Source organism: Pagrus major, chromosome 22, assembly GCF_040436345.1.
Source record: "Pagrus major chromosome 22, Pma_NU_1.0".
Lineage (NCBI taxonomy): Eukaryota > Metazoa > Chordata > Actinopteri > Spariformes > Sparidae > Pagrus > Pagrus major.
The window spans coordinates 21,397,218-21,419,659 of record NC_133236.1 but is presented as its reverse complement, the minus strand read 5'-3'; the positions used below and the strand labels follow the sequence as shown (position 1 = coordinate 21,419,659).

Below are 22,442 nucleotides of genomic sequence, written 5' to 3'. Positions count from 1 at the left end.
TCCTCCTCTTTTGAGTGATGCCATGGGTAGGCGTGCCCCCACCCTGCAATGAGGGTCACCAGCCACGGCTGCTGTTTATTCCACAGTCACTGTGCATCCATCAGATGAGGACACCATGTTCAACAATAGGTGCCCTCAGGGGCTAAACTGAAAATGGCTCTATGCTTATATCAATACAAGCCAACCCCAATGTTTTTGCTGCTATGTTATGAGTAGTTATGTTGTATTATGTTATGGCTAGTTATGGTATATTGTGTTGCGTTATGTTATAAGCATGTTTGGTTATATTGTGTTGTGTTATGACTACAGTATGTTATGTTATATTGTATTGTGTTATGACTAGTTATGTTATGCTATGTTATGTTATGTTGTGTTGTGGTATGATTAGTTATGTTATATTGTATTATGTTATGGCTAGTTATGTTATGCTATGTTATGTTGTGTCGTGGTATGATTAGTTATGTTATGTTGTGTTATGATTAGTTATGCTATGTTATATTGTATTGTGTTATGACTAGTTATGTTATGCTATGTTATGTTATGTTGTGTTGTGGTATGATTAGTTATGTTATATTGTATTAAGTTATGGCTAGTTATGTTATGCTATGTTATGTTATGTTGTGTCGTGGTATGATTAGTTATGTTATGTTGTGTTATGATTAGTTATGTTATGTTATATTGTACTGTGTTATGACTAGTTATGTTATGCTATGTTATGCTATGTTGTGTTATGACTAGTTATGTTATGTTATATTGTGTTATGACTAGTTATGTTATGCTATGTTATGTTGTGTTATGACTAGTTATGTTATGTTATGTTGTGTTATGACTAGTTATGCTATGTTATGTTATGTTGTGTTATGACTAGTTATGTTATGCTATGTTATGTTATGTTGTGTTATGACTAGTTATGTTGTTATATTGTGTTGTGACTACATTATGTCAAACTGTATTGTGTTATGACTATGTATGTTATGCTATGTTGTGTTGTGTTGTGACTACGTTATGTTATATTGTAAGTTGTTTGACTAGTTATGTTATGCTATGTTGTTTTTTGTGGTGTGTTTTGATATGTTGTGTTATGACATGTTATGTTATGTCGTCTTCTGTTATAACTAGTTATATTATATTGTATTGTGTTATGACTAGTTATTTTATGTCATGTTGTAATGGTATGATATGATATGATATGTTGTGTTATGACTAGTTGTTATTTCATATTGTGTTGTGTTAGGACTAGTAATGTTATGTTGTCTCATGTTATGACTAGTTATGTTATGCTATATTGTGTTGTGTTATGACTACCTAAGTTATTTTATGTTATAGGCCTACATCAGTTTCATTTCATAACTGACCCAAATGGAGATAATTTGATGTAAGTTATAAATGTTGGGCAATTTTGTCTGTAACAAGGCACCTTATCCTAGAAGCTGATTATAGGTTTTGTATGTGGAATCATAATTTGCAAGGGCATTCGTGACTACGACGTAGTCAAAATGAAGTCAAAAGGACAATATTTGAGTAAAGTAAAATTGCATTTAAATACAATACTTCAATAAATGTAGTAAGTTAATTTTACCCCATGGTTCTGATCTGCTCTGCTCTGTTGTTCGGTCTCTTTAATAATGTTTGCATGACACATATTTAGACATAAAACCATAGCTGTGAATCAATGGGACACTGACATGCTTGTGTGATAATTAAATTTGTGAATCTATTTGTTGCCTTGACAGTACACAACCCATCATCATCATCACACACCGACCCCCAGTAATTGGGTGGGTGCAGTCACTCTATCGAGCAGCAGCTCCCAATCAGCTGAGCTGAGCGCTGAAAGCAGTCACATGTCTTATCTGGGTTTGTGTTTTTCCCCCTCCACGTGTCAAGATAGACGAAACAGAAGGCGGGACCAAAACAAACCGTCTGATTGGTCCGCTGCGTGTCACCAGCTTATGGTTGCGAGGAGGACTGTTTTCTTAAAGGGCCAGGCACGTTATTATTCTTTTTGTATTTATTTCACCTCAACAACAATACAGCATGAGCTCAACATCTTATCTGCAGCAGATATTAATATGTTTTTTTATTTGAATGCTTTAGATATGAAAGCATAGACACCCAAATGGAAAATAGTGGATTAATTTGGCAAAAAATTGGCATTGACCCATTTGCAGTGGTAGGGAATTTACCACATTATGTGATACCATTGTGATTTACCCACTTCTACACCTAACATATTGAAATATTATACTTTTAATTTGCTCATGTATCTGACAGGTAGGCTTTAGTTGGGCTACCATCTTACAAATTAAGATTTTGCATACAAAACAGATCTTTTATTAGCAATTGTTTTATTAAAAACACCCAACAGTGTATAAAATACTTCAAATAGGAGCTAACTTGATGCATTATTACAGTAAAATGCATTATCTGTACGACAAATAGGAGCATTGAGTGTTTTTATTTTTGTGCATTTTGCTAACAATGTGCAATTTTTAATGCACTTTTGCTTATAAATGAGTATTTTTGCTGTGTGGTGGTACAACTATACTAAAATAAATGGACTGAACGCTTCCTCCACCACTGGCCAGCTGCTACAATACCAACTAAAAATGGATTTTTATAGCAATAACAGCATTTTATACCCTTTCAGGCTGTTATATTTGCATAACACAGTGTAGCTGACTCTCCTCTGCTCCTTTCACATTATTAAGAAGGGGCGGGTCCCGGCCGTCGAGGCGGACCGTTTTGACACAGGGAAGAAAAAAAAAAAAAAAACACAACAACTCCTCTGTAGTCAGTCAGCATCTAATGACTGGTTGTAATGCAAAGAGGGATACGAGTCGCATCAACACGGTCCGTAGGAAACAAGGTAACGGCGAGCTGTCAAGATACCACCGATCACAACGGAAGACGCGTTTGCTGGCGGTGAGTGTGTTTCGCGGCCGTGTTGCTGTTAAGGGACGTCGCGGTGCTCGTTCGCGGGAGTTTTGTCAACAAATGTGCGGGCATGCCCGGGCAAGGGGACGGGGGGTGAGCGGGCTTCACCGGAGCGTTGGCACTATACGGAGGGCAGAGAGCTTTTTTTTTTTTTTTTTAACTACCCGCTTTTCGTTATCTGTGAGGCTTTCTTTCGCTTGTTTCGACGGAGGGAGTGAATAAGTGGCCGTCTCGCCTCGACATCCCGGCTTCATGTTGCCCGGTCTTTTTGACACAACTGTGGGTCTGTAGCTCTCCTGTCGTTACACGTTATTACAGCCGGTTTGTTGAAGTGACTTGTGTGTTTGCGCTTTAGTGACTAATGTGTGGCTACTAAGAGGGATTTGAGCTGTCGGTTGTTATCTCGGAGGCGTTTGTTGTGAGGAGAAAGTATCGGCGGAGGACGGGGGAGCACCGTCCTGAATGTTGAGCTTTATTTTTTAAAGCCCTGCTGGTTTTGCTGACGGCGCCGCTGTGTTAAGAAATAGTTGTGCCTACTTTTTTTAAAAAGCGAGAAACAGCCGCGCGAGTGAGAAAATCCACAATGTGTGTCATTATTTTTGGTTTGCAGCGTGTGTCCGCTTCGTGTTTCGACGGCTGCCAGTTTGTGGATGTTGCGTCCGCAGCGATGAGCGGTCGGAGCTGCCCCCGGGCATGGCTGCTTCTGATGCGGGTACGGATGCAGCGCATCCCCGGTGGTCCTCCGGAGCCCACTTTTAGAAACAACATAATGAAAATGTCACTTTTGCTATGTGTGCAGATAAAGTAGTTTTTATTTATTTTATTTTTTTTACATTCAAGTGGTAACTTGCATCAAAAATACATATATCACTCACCATACAAACTCATTTGACTGTTTACCTGGTTGCCTGTGATAGCTGAAGTAGGGTTCATGACTTTATTGGAGCTTGTCACTTGCACACTGTTATCCACAGGATATGTATTCCTACTCACATGAAAGCAGTAGGAGAAATAGCAGCAGAGCTCACCTTGTGTGCACCCCCCCACCCCGAGCAGTGCATGGAGGAGAGCCCGGTGCACAGATGGTGCAGCAGAGGGAGCCACTTTCTGCTGTAGCTTTGAGCCTCTGACCAGCACTGTGCTGGCTGCCAGGCCTCCCTGCTGCCCCAGGCAGTGTGTGTCTCTCTGTGTGTATGTGTGTGTGTGTGTGTGTGTGTGTCTCCCTGTCTATGTTTGTTTTTTTATGTGTCTGACACTATGGTTATCTTGCCAGTCCTCTGTTGGCTGCCAGTGGAAATTCAAGACAGAGCTCGCATTGCCATTGACACACAAGTGCACATTTGATCCCAGTGAAACTTGCGGCACAGTGGCAGAGAAGCCCTTTCTGCTTGCATAGCATTAATTACTGTACTACTTTATTTGCCTGGAGGAGAAGTTAACGCAGAATAGGGCCGTTTTGAATATCTGTAACGAACATCTAATTAGTGTGCATTGGCGAAATGGACTGATTTCACTCTTAAATGCCCCTGGAGCGATGGAGGCCAGTGGATTTGTGGGTCAGTGATACATTTTTGTTTACCAAAAAACACAGCCGGTCTGATGCAGAGACATACATCTTTACTCTAATAATGTGGCCTGACTAATCAGACAGTGTTTTTCCACAGCTGTTCAAAATGGAGTTTCCTCCTTTGACTCCATATGACATGACATCATGCAAAGGGACACTTTCACAAAGAGACGACTTGGGCTGCCTCTCTCAGTAAACACAATACCAGTATATCCAGTTCCAACTTTTGCCAGTCGACCCGGCCTATTTGTCTCCACTTACACAAGAAAAAGAATAAGACAGGCACCCTCGACAAAAAAGATGAAACAGTAGTTCAGATGGTGGCACGTGGCCAAGGAGGAAGAGGGTGTGAGTGTTTGTGTTCAGCAGACACAGTTGAGGATGGAGTGAAACTCGTTATCTCCCTCATGAAACAGCGGCTGCACGCAGCACATGACAGTCTAGCCAGAACTTTGGTTTCACTGAGGTTTCACTCACACACCAACCCACTGCTGTTTGTGTGTGTGTGTGATAGTGTAGACAGGCAGCTATCCAGTGATAGGAGAGAGGGAGGGAGGGGTGGGGGGGGGGCAACGAGGATCGGTCTTTTAATGTTGAGCTGCAGAATTGTGCAGGAGGAAGTTAATCCCCTGACTGTGCTCTGCTCTGTGGCACACTGTTCCAGATTAAGGTAGTTGTGAGGGAAGAAAGCAGCTTCGGTGGATCTTTTGGCACTCAATTACAATTTGGCACATTATCAGGAACAGCTTGGCAAAATCTGCTGCGGGAGGGTGGCAAATCTGGCGTTGCATTTTTAGCCGCCCACTGGGTCCCCCTACACAGGGTGTTTCCATACGTTTGGCTCCTGTTGCTACTCATCACTATATTATAAGAGATAATCGCTTTAGCTACAGCTGGCCTCTTGTATGTTTACCTTTCTTTACATACTGTAGACATTCACATTAGCAGATCCATCTGTGCTTCTGTGATTACTCATCTCTGCCTGTTTGTTTACAGTATTACCGCACGCAACATTAGCCTCTTTTAATGACTAATGATTTCCATTTATTGTAGATAGGGTGGGATCATTTTCTATCTGCCAGAGGGCAAAGTTTCCACTGATAACAGGATGCTATTTGGCACTTTTTGTTTGGTCTTAAAACAAATCACGCCCAAATTACCTGTCAGCTAAAGATCATAAACACATGGTTATGACTCAGGCACAGTCCTGCAAATAGATTGCATATTTACTTGACCATAACACATTTTCAAACATTTGTCACCTCTGGCTAAAGTTTCCCTCTTCTGTCCACTCTTTTTTTTTAACACCAGGGAGTTTACCGCTGAGGCGTCGGATGGATGATGAGGAGGAGGACATGTCACGGCCCATCTCGCAGCTCTGGGGAACGCCCTTTAGGGACGTCAAATACGAAGACCGCGCCACACAGATCGCGGCCGGACAGGCCCTCGCTGCCGTCACCGCCGCCGTGTCCACGTCGCAGAGTCACAACAACAACAGCATTGGCATCAACACACTGCCCTGCAGCTTGCACCGGCAGCCTCGCATACCCTTTCACGGTAAGGAGGGGAAAGCCTGCTGAAAGTAATGTGGGCTGTTAGAGTTATCGTCATCGAGTACAACCTCACATGATTAGTCATTCCTTTTATCTGGTAGATTACTAATTGGGAACTGTCCTCAAAGACCGGGGTGATTAAAACTGTCAATCTGATTTGGAGTGTTAGATCGGATAAGAGCGGGAGGCTGCTGTTTTCTTTTTTTCCTGGACTGTTAGACAAACAAACAGACAAGAAAGTCTAGGAATTAATTTTCCTTGTTGAGGGGAGATCCCCTCGTCCTATAATACACATGCTGAGAACATGAGGAACATGCCATTGTTTATTAACAAGATGGGCATCTTTATTACATACTTTAGTACTCCTGATATGCTATTAATCTAAATCTGATAAATGATGTTCACATTCCAATCAGTTTCTCGTTTTATTTTTTAGCATTTTAAATGAGCATTCGTTGAAGCAATTAAAAGACAATCTGACACATACATAAAGGCACATACCCACGCTAATGTGTCCACCAGTTTTAATCCAATATTGTTTACCCATTTCTAATCAAATCAGTGTGACATCACCCTAATCGAATTCAACCAATGTCGAAGAAGAATGTTGTTTGTTTGTTGACTCGGTGTCAGTGTGTGAGAGGTGCATTGTTCTGGGTTTAAAGTCATCAGTACATAAAAACCACTGACTGTTATTACCTTGTCGCTCATCGTTAATGGATGTCATGCACTTGGCCCGCTGCCAGGTTTCTTAGAGAAATTATGGCCCTCTGTGAGGCAGAATAACCAGGCATTCTGCACACATGATAACAAAGAAAAATTGTTTTCCCTCCAAGTTGCATGACTTCAGGAGCGCATGAGTAAACTCGGTGACACAGCCCACAGAAAGATTGCAGTTCACTGAGGCCATTGTTGATTTAATAAGGTGTTTGAGTTTATCACCTACCAACACTCTCTCTCTCTTTCTTCTTTGTGGAGTCTTTAGTTGTACTTGGAGTGCCTACCTTGTTTTTTTACCATCTGAGAAGATCTGATAAAACCTGAAGAGAAAATAGATACTGTATATTTCACTTCAGACACAGCTGTGTTTGAGGCTTTTAATAGTAATGAAGATAGCTGGACTTATTGTAAGACTGTCTACAAAGTGTTTTCTGAGGTTTTTCACTGTCTAGTCTAAAATCAAAAAGGAAAACATTAGTGGTTTTACTGAACTCGTATCAGTAATGTCTGCTCGCCTCACATTCATCTTGGCACTGACACTGACAAGCGTCTTGGTACTTTTTTGAGATCCAACAACAACACAAGTTTTTAAGAAGCTTGATGTTCTTTTACTTTTAGGCAACGCTGGATTACGCTCACATTTCCCCGCTCAGTTTGAGCCCATGGAGGACCGGGGAGAGAGGCAGATTGAAGAGGAGGAGGAGGAGGACAGAGGGGAGGAAGATGACAGGATGGCAGAGGGGCCGGCGGAGCAGGCGGGGGTGAGCGTGGAGGCGCAAATCGGTCGTAAACTTCGGGAGATCGGAGACAAGTTCCAACAGGACCACGTTGAACTGGTAAGCCTCACTCCTGAGCAGTGAAGTGGATCCTTAGCAGAACTCCTGTTGCAAACAACTGCAGAGCCCGAATGCACTTTTAAAACTTTTCAAAGTGTAAACAATGTGAGCACAAGCAGACTTTGTATAATACCTAATTAAACGCTCCATTTGCTTGCTGAACTTACGTTCTTGGAGACGGGAGATAGTGAGTCTCTGGTTCTAAACTATATTTTGTTGACGTGAGACAAAAAGTTTGTTTGTGTGTTACATGCGAGCTATTTCTGCGTGTCAGCTTCCACTTGATTAGACACACAAAGCTACTGTGTGCCAATTGTGTGGCTCACTCTCGGGAAGAAAGGGGGCCAAACATTTTGCCAGCTGGATTGGCCACAACCCACGCTGGATAAAAATAGCCCGTGCAGTGATTCAACCGCTTTCTTGGCCACGCTGAAGGAAAAATCACTAATAAGGCATGATTTAGTAACTTCATACAGGATACTAAACAAAACTAATATGTAGGCAGTCAGTGCCTCCAGCTCCTGAATACACTGTGACAACTTAGAAAAGTACTTTCTTCCTACTGATATTTAAATATTGATTCTTAGTTTGGCACTGTGGTCAAGGTCATCTTCTGAACTACTGGAACAGATTATAGGCTACGCTGCCAATACTATGTTAGTGGCGCTGACACCATGTCATTACAGTCAATGGGAATATTAGGGATCTGTTTCCTGGTCCACAAAGACAGAAGAAAAAGAAAACAAACAAGTGAAATCCATTCCCTCGTCTGAAGCTTTTCGTAAAGAGCAGATGAAATGACTCCCTTCCATTTCTCACCAATTTCCCTCATCCCTTTGTCCCCACTCTAGTGCCACCCTCCTGTTTGCTACTTGTGTACTTTACCTGAAAGTAGGCAGACCACTTTCTCCTTAAATGAGCTCTTTATACCGAACATACCGCATGAAGCGTGAAACAGTAAGACGCCTTTAGAGACGATGAAGGGAACTGAGCGTGGAGGCTCGCTGTTTGCTAAGCTCCTGAGGGAATAGTTAAGCACATACAGTCTGCAGTTCATGATATGTAGTTAATTGTGCATGTCGAGTAATAAAATCCACATGGAAACATGTGTCACAGTCTTACAGATGTCTTAATGCTCGAATATGAAAACATGTTCCACCTCCTGTCCTCTTTTGGCAAGGACTTGGTGTCACAGTGCGTTTGATAACAGGTTGCTAAAGCAGTTACTGGTCTGACTGAGAGTTCACATTAGTCACATGACCATGAAGTTAGTTAATAAGTACAAATATACTGGGAGTGGTTCCTGTTTGCTGCTGTGGCTGTTTTGCCATGGGGGAGAAAGAAGAAAGGTAGACACAGAGAGTGAGAGAAAGAATGAATATAAAGTAAGAGAGTTTGACAAAGCAGGTGAGATCGATGCGACTGTCGCGAACAGCAGCAAGCCGCACGTCTGTGTCTGGGTAGACTTGGCCGGCTGTTTATACGCCCGTCTAAAAATAGAGTCTGACTCACGGCTACCCACAATACCTCAGTTGTCCCGCTGACTGCCTCAGTGTGTGTCTTTGTGTGTGTGTGTGTGCGCACGCGTGTGTGTGTGAGTTCTGGTTTTGCGTGTGACAGAAAGATAAGAGCGAACGTTTTCTTTTTTGTCTGCTGTCTGCACTCGAGTTGGTTTCATCCCGCAGGATCTGATACTGCTGTTGTAGGAAGAATCACAAGTGATCCTTTATGATATCCACTCACTCCTCTGTATTGTCTCTGCTGCTATTGTTAGACGTTTTTCACCAGCCTCTCCAAGCAGAAGTTGCCGGTGTGGGCTAATGTGTGGGTTTGTGTTTGTGTGGAGTAGGTTGTATTTGTGGTTTGAGTCTTATCCGTCAGTTTTGACTGCTTTTGCGGCCACTAAAACGCTAAAACTTTGAGGGAAATTTCATCCATCCCCTTTTTTTTTTATCATTTGGGGTGCATTAACCTACAAAACTAAATAAAAACCCATTCTCCGCCACCCATGCAAATGACAGCCCAAAGATGAGCCTCATGTGGAACAAACCAGAGTACTGTTTAAATAAGCTCTGCAGTGTAGAATTAAGGCAATTAAGGACAATTAGGGTTACATTTAGCGGTGCTGGTTCAATTCAGTCCAGCCTGCTAGTTCTGCATCAAATAGCCTGTGGCGGACTCTGATTGCTAGGCTGGTAGAGACCTTGATGGAGAGAGTGCAGGGATAGAGATGCTTATGCAACAGGCTGCAATATCTGAGCGCGGCTGTTCAGAAAGCCGGCGGGGAGCTGTGCAGGATCAGAGATGAGGAAGGGGGGGGCGAGAGGAGATCGCAGGGCTGCAGCAGGAACCCCTTCATCTGTCTGTAGTCGACGTGGGCTGCACACCCCGATGGAACATGACAGAGCCGGGGTGAAGGGGGCTCCACAGGAGGGAGCAGTGTCTGTTTCCTCGGCTTTTGTTTTTTGATAATTATTCAGCTGACTTCGTCGTTACAGGAGAGCTGTGATGAAATAGGCAGCGAGTTCTCTGAAAGCGTTTCACTTTGAGGCCCCTTGTTTAGAAGTCAACAGTGCATCGGTTAATAGGAGGGACCGTGTCAAACCTGAGGGAGGAGGGATGGGGTGGTATTGTCAAGATGAGTGGCAGCTCCCGGGCGTTAAAGATGTCTTATTTTGCAGTTGTTGTCAAGGTCATTTTCATCATTTCTAGGGTCGATCACTTAATTGAAAATCGTCCACTTTCGCTGTTTATTAACCTGTCGATAATTTCCTCGACTAAAAAATGGTTAAAACATTTCCCAAAGCCCAAGATGACATCTTAAAAAGTCTCGTTTTGTCCACAACCTACAAATCTTCTAGTTAGGAGTAAAGCAATCAGAAGATATTCACATTTCATTCAAACCATCTATTAATGGTTGCAGCTCTAATGCTTTGTCAACTTTTTCACTCGTAAAAACAACTAAATAAAATATTCAAACTACAACTTCTCTCTCTGAGAAGTCTCTAAGAAACCAGAGATCCACTGATACTGTATATTCTGCAGAAGTATCGGGCAGGATGTGCGTGACGGACGTGTTTTCTAGACACAAGCTGATGTTGTGGAAACATTCAGTCTGCTAAGCCGTATAGCTTGAGCTCACAGGGTTTACCTCAGTTCAACTTTAAATCGCTCTCCCTGATGATAATAACCTAATGTGTATTTTTTTTTTTTCCGCCTTCTTGCAGTTCATGAGGCATCAGAGACAAAACCTGCCTGCCTGGATGCGCCTTACGATGGCCCTGTTTGGCTTTCTGTTTCCACGAGACGCTCTCTTCCCTCGCCTGAGAGGAGAGCAGAGATGAAGGGACTTCCTGCTGGTCCTTGCCTCAGCCCTTGCTTCCCCCAAATCCAATGTGAGGGAACAAGGGACCGGACTTTATGAGGTGGCACTGTAAGATGGAACACGGGTTTGGATTTTTGTTTTCTAATTGAATACGAAGACGAGATGAAGAAAACACTGGTCACCGCTGGACGGAGACTGATTACCGTTTCTTTTTTTTTTTTTCGTTTGTTTTTTGTTTTTTCGTCTTTCCGAGAAGGAGCCATTGCGTTTGAAGAGATATTTTCGAAATATTTGTAAGATTACCTATTTTGTACAGTAAACTGCTCTTTTTATTTGGTATTTCAAGTCTTGAAGGACCTCCATCAGTCCAGGGAATGCCTTATTCTCTCCTGCCACAGTACGACTTTTTCGCATCACGGAAATCACAAGAAAGAGATCACATTTTTTCAGATTAGGCCACTTTTTTTTTTTTGGTGACAAACTGTGGACGTGGACATTTCTGTGCTGAAGTTACTGACTTATAACCTTGAGGACTCGAGGCACATTTCTAATTTATTCTCGGACTAACAATAAGCCCTGTACTTATCCTTTACTGTTCCACACTGGCTAAGTTGAAAATGCTTGTGGCGGTGTTACACGCCGGTGTTGCACTGTTGGTCAGTTTAATGCGTGTTTTACCAGCTTCCACTGTAGACGTAGGGACATTATATCAACCTGTGTCACCCATCAGCATCCCCATCTACAGAACCACTCTTGTTGTGAAAAGGCCTGTCACGATAACTACTTTTATTGGACGTTGTATTGACCCAGAATTAAATGCAATAAACAATATCATTGTCATTTTTAGAGCTCCATGTTACAGATTTAAAGAGAATATAAAGCATAATAATGCAAGTACATGCTTTGGAATTGGAATGTGAAAAAAATATCTTAAATAAATAATAAATAAAATGAAACCACACAGCAATACGTCAAAAACGTAATTATCATGACGGGCCTAGAACTTGTCAAAGTGGCCTAATGACCCACTGTGTAGATTCAGATCCTGTTGATTCATTCATACTTGAATTAAGCTCTAAGATATTTAGTCAAGTAACATCGTGATTGTGCTTGTAATCCGTGGTCATGCGTATGTAGGAGTGCGTGCTTACTGTTTCTAAAATCTGCAGTCATTTTGAAACCAAATGAGCACAATCAAAGTCAGACAAATCTCCTCTGTGGGATTACGATCAGGGAACTGGAAAACAATCAGACGCCCAAAGAGCTTTGGATAGATTTCATCATTTTCAAAAGCTTTTGGGGGTTTATTCTCAAGCTGGATTGACAATCGCAACTGTGCCCTTTGCGGGTCGTCTGCAAGAGAGATGACATTTATTGGCATTTTTTTAGGGGCGAGCAATATCCAAGCCAGTGGAAGGAAGGAAGTATAATCTTAGGGATCTGTTGCATTCGCAATCAAACTGACATGCATAGAAGGACATTTCCCAGAACATGGCTGTGTTCTCAATGAAATATCTTTGTTACAGAAACATTTTTAGGTTAAAGTTACAGAGATGCATTTTTATTTCATTTCACTCCAGGTCTAAGTCTAAATGTCTCGAGCACTGACTCAATCCCGATGTGCCGATACATTTATCAACTCAACTTTTCATTCAAGTGCTTTCTTTCACCAAACTGCCGGTGGTGCATTCACTGAGAACTCTGTACAGTTCAAAGAACCATTGTACTAATCACACGGACACATTTAGGACAAAGTTTTTACATCTTTGTGCGACAAATGCTTCGTTAGCATTCTGCAATGACACAGCCACTGTTTCTCAATGTGTTTTTATCAAGGAAAACGTCTTTAAGGACTTTAAATAAGATGTTAAAAATTCTTCATTTGATGTATTATTTCAGTCTGTTGTAAATTCATGATATGAACTTTTGAAGACACTGATGGTTTTTTTTTCTGCTTTCGTTTTCTTCAGGGAGTAGTTAATAAACCGTGATGAGTTGTGTTTGCTAAAAATCTGCCTTTTAAGCGAGGACTCCGTCCATCAACGCTGTTGATGGACGTAGTGAGACGAAGCTGAGCAAGCAAAGATGTTTCTTTATTTTACGTTTTCCACGTCATTTTTCACTCAACGTCAACATGGAAGTGTGTTACAGATTTTTTTTTTAATTTCTTTAAACCAAAAGTTTGTTTCCTGCAAACACTGAACGCTGAGCCAATTCAGACCGTTGTGACACACTCTTCAGTCCAAAGTTTCGCACTCTCGCTCTCTTTGACCGAACGCCATGTTTAACTACTCCCTGTCCTTACTGAGAACAAGTTTCATTTTGTTTGGTTTCTTTAAGATAATTTATTCTAATTTATTTTGTGTATATTTGCTCAGTGCTACTGTATAGATGCTATCTCAGTGTGTACAGTCCTTTTTCTTCTCATTGTTGACGTGCATTCAGTTGTGTGTTTGATGCCTGTGTGTGCGGGGAGGTTGGACTAAAGCCATGTGCCTCGTGCGTTCTCACACGCACGGTGTGAGTCCTTACAAATCACAACAGACAATCAAATGTACGAAACGTGCCTTGTGAGTCACAGACCTGCCACATCATCATAGACACTCGGCATACTAATTATCCCAAAGTCACAGCTCTTGTTCCGCTCGGGCTCTGTGAGATCAACATACTCTCATGCAGTAGAGTTGGCACAAACAGTAGTGTTGTGCCTTGATACAAAAAGAACATCAGTTGGATTCCTCGCATCTGCTCACGAGGCACAGGCTCAACCTTTGACATCTCTCAGCACGAACGGCGAGTTTCACCACGCAAACCTTCTCAATATCAGAAACGACTGTTTGCAATCAATGTGCACTGTAAAAAAAACAACAATTTTTTTACCTGTATACTGTATTTTGCGCCTCTCTCTTTCTACTCCTGTGCTGAACTTCCCCTCTAGATTCCTGAAACTCTTTGAAGATCTGTAAAATGCTGGATAGGCCCGGCTCGTCTGGGTTTTTGTGCTTTATTATCTACAATCTAGTAGGGCTGTGGGTTTACATTTGAAGGAGGAATGAGCCACCATGGTGCCCAGTATTATTTGTACGTGAGATGGGTTGAACAGCCACTCAGTGGCGTTGATCTGAGCCTGTCGTTACCAACCACTGTTGCAACCCTGACTCAAGTGAAAACATTTTTTCTATCCGTTCAACCTTCAGTGTCTTTGATATCAAATTTATTCAATCGATTCGATTTTTTTTTTTTCAATATCCAAGAAAGAGTGCATCTTTACTGTCAAGTGCTGTGATTTGGTGTTTTTTATACATTAGACATGAATTTGACACAGCTATTGTTGCTATCTTTATAAAAAACATTTTTAGCAGAAATTTTCCATATCTTTTTGTAAGAAGACGAAGAAAGAACTACAACAACACGACTTTTTCTGCTTTTTCTATGATTGCTTTTTTTTTTTTTTCCAATGTTGTGGCATTTTTTTTTTTTCATTTTGGATATTGCCAAGTCTGCTGTGTCACTCTCAGTTCAAGGGCTTTTTTCAATATAAATGTAAATGGAGTAAAAATGCATGTCCAACATTCCTGAAAAAAATCTGTATCTTAAAGGGTTTGAATGTAATTTAATGGAGTGAAAACCACAATATCTCTTTTTAATACATGAACTGAACAGTGGAACTTATTTCAGACCTCCGTGCCGTGTGCGCGCGGGGAGTTTGTATTGTCTTCACGTTGCTTTCTTTACGTTCAGAGTGGTCTCAAGGATTTCACATTCATGTGTCCTTTTGAAGTGAGACCCAGGCCAGATGTAGCAGTTTTTTCGTTAAAGCATTGGCTGTGTTATCGTTGGGACTGCTCTGTGTCTGCTGCACAGTTTTCAAACAGCACACGACATGGAGCGATGGAGGGAACGGAGGAGGTGGAGGACCGGGGATGTTTGTTCTTTTTTCTAGTGCAATATGCTGTACATAAGAGCTTGGCTCTCGAAATCTTACAATTTCTCTTAATTTCTTTTGTTGTTAAATGGGTACATTGCTGTTTTTTTTTTTCATTAAAACTTTATGGACAATTGAAATTGCCTGTGCTTCATTTATTTTCCTAAACAGAAACCGTAAAACCCCCAAGAGATATTTTTTAAGCACATACACAGTTTTCAAAAACACCAAGAAAACCACATTGGTAATCATTTACAATTATATTTCTTCTTAACTATGAAACATGTTTGTTGTACTTGTCAGTCTGGTCATTATTTGGACTGAAATAAGGTTCCCATCACTGGTTTTGCCTGTACTTTGTGAAGCCTACCCATTCATTTTAAATCCACAGTAATAATAGAGAAGTGATGCCCGACTGGTAATGTGTCTGCACATTTGAATATTTAAACGTTTTTGTTTTAGGGATCTCGGGTACGGTGTTAAAAGTTGGGGTACTGTGACATGAAAATACCTTATTGAGGTTTCTGATCATTCACTGCCATTATTGTAGGCGTGTCTTTAACTCAAGGTACATAGAAAATGCAGTGATAAACGGTATAATGATGCACAATATGCTTAAAAGTCTGAGAGTCTGATGGTGGTATTGCAAAGGATTTTTTAAATTGTCGCTCCCGCCTCGCTCATTAGTAACGATTACATGGAAACATTAATCCACCAGTGCGGTACACTCAGTCCAGCAGGAGGCCAGAAACTAAAGTGACTTCATACTCTAATCTTAAGGTTACTCAGTCGACACAGAAATGCATGTGAAAGAGTCAAAGACTGCAGCAACACAATCAGCAACCCAGATACTGTTATAATCAAGTATTTTGACATTTTTACCTCGTGATGGTGCTCAATGAAAATGTAAGAGATTGCAACTTGTGAAAATTCATCCTGAGGGGAGTATGAATATCTGTGCCAAATTGTGTGGCAGTCAGTAGTTTGTCCAGACATTTCAGTCAAAACCACAAACGTCAACCTCACAGTGACTTTAGAGGAGAAGTCGGAGGATCGGCAAAATTAGTAGGATGCGTCATCTGGGAACCACGAATGTCCATAGGAAATATTGTGCAAATCAACGCTGTACTTTAGTAACACTAGTGTGTTGTTTGGTAACTAATCATTTCTTTTGGGAACGACTCTTAAAGAGGAACAAGATAACTTTATTTCAGGCAGAAGTGAATCACAAATCCTGCTTCAGTATGGTGCATAAGAGCCGGGTTACCTTCGTTCTGATCTGCACTCATGAGTTGCATGAGTTGGTTCCCTTCGTGGATAAGGATAGCCCAAGTCATTATGGCTCATCCTCTGGGGACCATGAGTGTCTGTACAAAGTTTCATCTGAACCCAGCCAGCAGTTGTTCAGATATTTCAGTCGGTAGGTAAGACACACGGGATTGTTTTAATCAGTCATGCGTGCGTCACCTCATAAACTTCAATCATAGTCACAGTGACTGGATGAAAAACACTTCTATGACTAGTCTCAGTGATTTAACCCCTCTGAAAGTCTAAAAGTTAATATAGCGTGAACAATGGAATCGTTTCATAAGCCCTGGAGGCAAAGCTGGAGCAGCACATCTTTTTTTTTTTTTTTTTCTTTTTTTCTTACATGCTCCAACCTTTGTGGGGTAAAGGTGCAACCTTACATAAACTGTGATTCACTGTTCTGTCACCAGGTTTCTAAAGTGATCTCCCTCAGGCGGCTGCTTTGTGTAGACAGGGGCAGCAGGGAGGGTTAAAAGAGTATATACATATGTGCGTGGCGTGCAGAAACACATGGCCTCGGGAACACAGCGAAGTCAGACCTGACCTGAACCCTCATAAAGAATAACACAATGCAATTGGTTGAGCTGCAGGGCAAACTGATATGACTGTATATACTGTATGAATGTTTCAGTTAGAGCTGTCACCTCTGGGGCATTTTTTACTCCTCCAACAGAAAGCTTGTTTCTGCTTTAGCAAACAGCGTGTTACAGTAAGTGAGAGTGTTTAAACACAAATCACTCGCAGACAGGCCGCCCGCCCTTTATCTGCACATAACAAGTCGCCTGAGAACGTTTCGAGACCAATTACTAATTTTGGATTGTCAAGTCGCTTCAAAGAATAAAGCCATATTGTTTGTACTCCCAGAAGTCCTCCGAGTGCACCGCATTGTACACGGACCTAATGAGATGCTGACATGTTTTCATTCTCATCTAAAAATTCCAGAATAATTTGATGTCCTGATTTATGTGAAACATTTTCATTTCGCCCGAGCAGTAAATAAACTGATTCAAAAAGACGTGTCAGTTTTGTTTTTCTTGTGCGAGCGGCTGGCAAAAAATTTCACAGGGAAAAATTGCAACACGGAGTTTGTTGTGAGTTATTTTTAATCTTCATAATGGTTTTAGAGATGAAGAGGAGACATTTTTTCGCCAGGCGTGATGAGATTTCTCTCAAACCCAGACTGGTGAGAACCTCTTTGCAGCCGATTATATTAAAGCTCAAATATGCATCCCAGAATGCAATGCTAACATATCCAGTTTTAACCACAAAACAGGCTCTGTGTCCACCCCCCCCTCCAACGTAACCTCCAACCAGCTGAAGTGAAAGCCTCGTCCCCCTGGGACCGCTGGTAAATACAGACAAGTGTGTGTATAAGAATTTGTGTGTGTGTCTTCAGGGAGAAAAAAAAAAAACACATAGGAGAGGGAGGGGAGGGGAGAGGAGGAGGGGTGAGGGGGGTTGGTGAGGGCTTTGCTTGGCTCAGCACTTTTTCGCACACAGCCCCTGACAAAGGGCCTCTCTGTTCTCCTGGCCAGTCACTCAGGGAGACGCCCTCATGATAGCCCGGTGCCTATCTCAAGGGTCACGCCTCGACTTCAGCAGCAGAGAGAAGCTCCAGTCCCCGGCTCTTTTTGTTTACTTCTGCCTTTCTGCCCGGGAGCGCCACAAATTAACCCTTAAAGTGTCCGACTGCAAACGCCGGCAACAAGGAAAGACTCAGAGTTTGTCTTGCGGATTTTTCTGTGCAATAGTTCTTACATTCATTAATGTTTCTCTGTATGTGGCAGCTTCTCTAATGTCTTTTTTGCCTAATTTGAAGTTATATCAGCTTGCTATGGAGACTGGTTTTACCACAACCTTGTGCAATACACCCATTTCTTTGTTCAGTTGTTTCACATCAGTGATTCATCCCACTCATCCCAAATCACATGGCTGTATAACGAAATGCAAGGTGTAGTACCTTTATGATACACAAGAAAAACATAATTTTTTCATGTTGGAGTGTTGAGGATGAGTTCAGGAGTCTCACAGCCTGAAGAAAGAAGCTGCTCCATAGTCTGGTGGCACGGCCAGATGGCAGCAGGGTGGACAGACTGTGGTTGGGGTGGGTGTTGTCTTTTAGTATCCTTTGGCACTGGTGGTATCAGAGGGGGTGCGTGCCCCAGTGTTTTAAAAAAACGGTGGTGCTCCTATGGTTGATAAAACATGACAAAGTTTCCTGACCCTTCCCCTTAAACATCCTGAGTCCACCACTGTCCTTTGGGACATCTAACTTCAACGATATCACTGATGCTTGGTAGATGGGTAGCAAAGATGTTCTGGGCGGTTTTAATCACCCAAAGAAGTGAGGAGGAAAGTGAGCTTACAGTTCCTGCCTGGTTTATGAATCCACAAACCAGTCCCATGAGATGTATCAGTGAGTGATGGCATTTCAATTATCACCCTCTTAAACCCTTAAAGCTTCTGTGACTTACAGTTGCTGTCAGGGAAACAGGTCAGAGAAGGTGCATCTTCCTGCACCGTGAGCGTCGGCAACCTCTATTTTTAATGCAAGAAATCATCTCCATGTTTTGTCAACACCGACAAAGTTGTACTCAGATTTTATTGGTGCATACATGCCGTGAGATGTACTTCCAGCAACAGCGCGCACATAAAAAGATGAAAACATTTGAGTTCAGCAAGTGTACGAAAACAAAGCAGAAACAGAACAGAAATAGGCTACATTAGGGGGGGAAAAATAATAATACGGCATTATAAAATTCAGTAGGTGTGGTTCCATCCTCTGAGGAAATGAACTTCCCGTCCACAGAGAATAGGTCCTGCCGCTCTGAAAGGGCGCACATGTCAGGTGTAGCACTTCAGCGGGGTGTTAGGTCAAAACACGTTGGTGCAGCTGCAGCTGAGGAACCGCTCTGGGGAATAGTACGACTTCCTTCATAGATGAGTCTTTGCTCCGTGTACCGTGTTACAATAACTGACTCGTGTCCAAACACCTACCTGTGTGTTGGAGGTGACATGTTTGCATGTGGAAAAGAAAACAATCCTGCAGACGAGTTGACGACGTGATCGAGCAGTGGTGTCACAGACAGAAAGGTTTCATGATTGTTGTGAATGTACTTCTACCATACATGTTGATGAACTGACATGTTGGTAACTCATGCCAGTGGCTAAAGTCTGTTAAATTGAAGAAAAAACAGCTAATAGCTTAGCAGAGTGTGTTTAAGTTATCTTTACACCACATTTTCATTTTTACTTATAGATTTTATATTGATTTTAATAGACTGCAATGGTAGGTAGACAGAAAGACACAGTAAAGCCTGATTCAGGGCGCTCAGCATGTTTGACGGGCGTCCCTCAACACTTTCCTTCCATGTGGAGCACCCAAGTAAAGGTCAGTAAAATGCATCTCGTTCAGGGACGCACGCACGCAGCATGTTATGCTTGCTGACAGTGGTTTTGGTTTCTCTCCTCACCCTCAAAACCAAACCTGCAGGGCCACAAATAAGGCTAGCTTACTGTATCAACATAAAGTCAATCAATAAGAATAATAAAAAAATGAATTAGCCATGAGTCACAGTTTCTCAGACAGCAGATTTTCCAGTTCGGTGGCTGCACTCCTCAGTTACCTGGCTCCTCTCAGACTGAGCCACGCTGCCTTCACTTTACAACCGCAGCCCCTCGTATACACACACCGCAACACCAAATAAGGGCGGGGAGAGGCCAATCCATCTTCGAGGGTAATAAAAGTTAAATGCAGCCCGTGAGTCGAGACATGCCTCCAGGGGCACTTCTTGGTGCAATGGGCGTCCACTATTGTCTCTGTCATCTCAGGCCTGTATCAGTGGAGATTAACTACTGAGATGATAAGTGGGTATTTATGTGGTGGTGACTGCTGTCTAATTCAAGACAGATGAGAGGTAAAGGACTGCAGCAGTTTGACAGTTTCTTTAGACTAAAGGACAACCTCTTTCTCTCTTTTGTTTACTGTCTCTCTGTAATAAAGAGAAGATGTAGCCTAATAATGTGGAATACAATGATAATATGTTTCTGGCAGAGGGCGAGCTGCAGTAAAATACACTTTTTGAACTTGAAACCTGGCTGCTGACAGCTAACTGGACAGCTAGCAGCTAGCTGGCACTCAAAGTAGCCAAAACCGTTTTTCTGTACCAGGCTGTAAATCTACTTTTAAACTGGGCGTTTGAACATTGGGGTCTCTGGGAATTGACTCACTTTTGGAGTCAGCCTCAAGTGGCCATTCGAGGAACTTGGCACTTCCGCGTCGGCTTCATTCAGCTGTTCAGATGTCGCCGCTTGGTGATACAAAGATTGTTCATTGTTTCAACTTTTACGTTTTCATAAACATTTCTATCTAATATGTAAACAACACTCTTCAGCAGCTCAGTTCAGTCACGCTGGCAGCCCTGTGAGGCACAGGAGCTTTGAGCTGATTAGCGTCAACATGCTAACACGCAGATTTTCTGTAGCAACAATGTTGTTCACCTTGTTCAACAAGATAAATTAGCCTGCAAGCATGCTAGCATCTGCTATATAGCATTAAACACCAAAGTTATCACAATTCGTGTTGTTTGTTGATATATTTCCATCTGGACCAAAGTGATGGAACCAGACCAACATCGCCATCGCTAACGCCAAACTGCTAGCCTAAATAAAAGTGTTATAATTTCCAGATCTATACTGGAAGGTCTTCAACTGATCCCCTCATGTGATATTTACAAAATTTTGATTGTAAGGAAAAGCACCACTTCACTGGCAAACAGGCCAACATCAAAAACACCTATTGCTCCGTCTTTAAGTATTCAGACAATACTCACTTTCTAAGATCATTAAATCTCTACTGCAATAATTTCTCGTGTCCAAACACAGGTGCCTCCCTGTCTGATCGAGAACTTGCATCTGTTGCCACCACTCTCTGTTGTTTATGGGGAATCTCTGGCGCGTTCCCTCCTTTACCGTTTGGTTTATGACAGCCTGCCAGTTAGACAAGGGTCAAAATCTGACGACGGTGTTTGTTGACTCTACAAACAGCCATGAATACTTCCAGAAACCTGAGTTGCTGGCAGTATCAGTTTGCACAGTCATATAATTACTTGGTGACACGAAACTGTGCGTGTCAGGTACATGTGTGATATGTAACTACTTATGTAAGAGCAGTGGAGAAACAATATCCAGCCTGCACTCGGCCTTTGAAACACGGATGTGATGAATTAGCTTGTAAAAGGGCAGAAAACAACCGCGTATGTGTTCACAGGGATGAATTATATGCAGGCAGTGAAAACACCACATAGGTTTTTGCGGCACTTTCAAGCGGTGCATGCAGACAGACAAGATATTTATAGAAAGCATAAGCCTCGTGGAGAGGATGGAGGATGGGAACAAAGGCACTGACTAGTTGACTTATAGCAGGATAGAAAACAGTGATTCTCTTTGTTGTTAATGATTTTCATGATAGTCCTCCGATGGGTTGGCCATTAAATGTACAGACATAAGCTCTGAGCTTGTTGAAGAGGTCGATGAAGAGCTGCTTCTCGTCATCATTTAATCTGTGGCTCTGGAGGAGCTTTGTCAAGTCTTAGGAAAATAACTCTGATGATGTACTCAGGGTTATCTCAGCATGTGATTGGAGATGACACATTCATGACAGAGAGTCTGCGAGAAAAAAGTTTTTGTAGCCGTAGAAATATTCTGTGTTGACTGAGCTGACTAGCCAATCAGGCTGGGGAAGGACTGAAGTCAGGATATCTCGGCCTGTGTTGCTGTGTTGACTTCAGTGTGTCAGCCATTGTTCATCTAAGCGTTGAGGTTAGATGATGCCAATTTATCAGGTTGTATCCAATTTATTGCTCGCCCCGATGATTCTTTGCGTGAAATATGGTCGCAACTTCCAGCGCGTCCTGTCGCTTAACTGGAACAGGTGGTTTCCATGATTGGTAAAACACACTATCATAACCTGACACGCCAGATGGTTTGTTTCACAAAAGGGTTTATTTCAAAAATCCATCTGGGAGGGAGCAGCTAGGAAACAGTTTGGAAAAGGGCAGGCACTTTCAAAAAATACTTGAAAGGTGATTGGACAAACCATCTGTCTGTAACAGCCTCTCCGGGGGTCGCCATTGTTCACAAGCTCGCAGTCGCTTCTCGCCGCCGTCAAATAAAAACCACGAACATTCTGCCGCCTCTATTAATGCTATTATTATTGCCTGGCCCACTGAGTTAACACCTCTAAAGCCTTGAAAGTGCCGCCGGTGACTCA

General features: G+C 42.2%; 1 protein-coding gene across 1 annotated transcript; it reads left to right on the top strand.

Moving 5' to 3' along the window:
• Positions 1-2,835: 2,835 nt before the first annotated feature.
• On the top strand, positions 2,836-15,003 carry bmf2 (BCL2 modifying factor 2). Its single transcript, XM_073493294.1, has 4 exons — positions 2,836-2,869; positions 5,816-6,061; positions 7,396-7,613; positions 10,841-15,003. The coding sequence occupies exons 2-4, from the start codon at positions 5,839-5,841 to the stop codon at positions 10,955-10,957; spliced, it is 558 nt and encodes a 185-aa protein (XP_073349395.1). The 5' UTR covers positions 2,836-2,869; positions 5,816-5,838; the 3' UTR covers positions 10,958-15,003.
• The last annotated feature ends 7,439 nt before the right edge of the window (positions 15,004-22,442 follow it).

Bases quoted from the DNA above. Each gene is read 5' to 3' on its own strand.
- bmf2 (XM_073493294.1), top strand. From the start codon at position 5,839: ATGGATGATGAGGAGGAGGACATGTCACGGCCCATCTCGCAGCTCTGG. The intron at 6,062-7,395 runs GTAAGGAGGGGA...TTTTACTTTTAG, and splicing joins GCCTCGCATACCCTTTCACG to GCAACGCTGGATTACGCTCA. The intron at 7,614-10,840 runs GTAAGCCTCACT...GCCTTCTTGCAG, and splicing joins AACAGGACCACGTTGAACTG to TTCATGAGGCATCAGAGACA.